Source organism: Pyxicephalus adspersus, chromosome 3 (assembly GCF_032062135.1).
Source record: "Pyxicephalus adspersus chromosome 3, UCB_Pads_2.0, whole genome shotgun sequence".
Lineage (NCBI taxonomy): Eukaryota > Metazoa > Chordata > Amphibia > Anura > Pyxicephalidae > Pyxicephalus > Pyxicephalus adspersus.
Genome location: NC_092860.1, coordinates 133,207,104 through 133,208,468, shown reverse-complemented (window position 1 = coordinate 133,208,468; position 1,365 = coordinate 133,207,104). Strand labels below are relative to the sequence as shown.

The 1,365-nt window shown below is 35.7% G+C and overlaps 1 protein-coding gene across 1 annotated transcript in view; it reads right to left on the bottom strand.

The window, feature by feature from the left end:
* Positions 1–516: 516 nt before the first annotated feature.
* FAM184B (family with sequence similarity 184 member B) overlaps positions 517–1,365 on the bottom strand; it is a gene marked incomplete in the record, with an annotated part of 50,375 nt that continues 49,526 nt past the window's right edge. Inside the window, 1 exon segment of the mRNA XM_072406404.1 lies at positions 517–782. Coding sequence (XP_072262505.1) covers positions 692–782 — 91 coding nt within the window.

Below are 1,365 nucleotides of genomic sequence, written 5' to 3'. Positions count from 1 at the left end.
TGTTAAGTATTATCACTGCCAGGGAATAGTGCACTGGCTGCACATAAAGGAAATTCATCATGATCAGATTCTTATAGCAAAGGAGACAATGTATTTAATTTAGAAAAGTATTTTAGGCTTTTATTTTATTACCTTGATTTACTGGGTATTCTTTAAAAAGTAAATTGGACCAGCATTTACTAAGTGAACAGGCCAAAATCATTTAGTTATTAAACCCTAATACCTATCATCTTTTAAATAATGCCTCAATCCTATTAATGTTATAAGCTTCCACTTCTGCTTTTCTTTACATTACCGGAAACATATTGTGGATACAGATGTCAGAGGTCTGGTGTTGTGATAGTTTCACTAGTTTTGGAATACCATCACTGTGGGTAATCTAATGTTATGTCAACATGTCTGTAAAAGTTTTGAAGCCATTTATTATTTTTTGGAAGTCGTGTAAAAAGATTTGTTTTGAGTAGGCAGCATTACTAAGTACACAGAAAACAAAAAAGAAGACAAATTTCCTGTTAGTAGTTTCTAGCATTTTTATTATTAATAGGCAATTTATATGATGAAAAAGCTCACATTATTATTTTAGTAACAAAATAAAATTTACAACAGAACACAAATATGACAGTGAAATGTGTGCATTGCAGTAATGCAGCTCATTCATTGGCTCAGTGGTGACTTCAGCGCTGTATTCTTCTCAGAATGAAAAATACTTTGTAAACCATTCAGGGCGTTTGGAATCCGGTTCCTTTACATCTGTTTTCAAGGGTACACTGGCAGGGTTCCGTCTTTAACCAAAAAGAAAGAGTATCATAAACACATATACAACACCAAGTCAACTTAGTATAAAGGAAGAGCATGTGATAAAAGCATGTGATGTGATGTGAGCATTTGATGGCCACTGATATCAGTACAGTGATCCACTAAGGGGTAGATGGATTGAATGGGTTTGCTTCAGGGTTTCACATTCTAATGCAAGTCTGTGGGATTGCAAACCTAAAACATCTTAAACTGATGTCATGAACATAACCTTCTAGAGCAGTGTTTCTCAACCTTTTTAACAAAAGAAAACCACTTAAAATAACTTTTTAGGTTATCATGGAATGCCTAGTTTCATTACTATATCCACAGCTCACAGTACATTAGTGTGGTGGATATTGGGAAGAATGGCTTTTATGTTCTTGGTCAGTAGGAAAGCTGCCACCCTTAAAGATAGCCAAGATTATTGATATTTAGTAAACTGATCTGAGAGAGACAAACTGCTTATTGCTCAAGGAACCCCTAGCAACCTCTGGAGGAACCCTGCTTGGGAAACACTGTCCTAGACACAGGTCCTATGGCTGATTTTGTGCCAGAGTTAAGAGCCTTGGC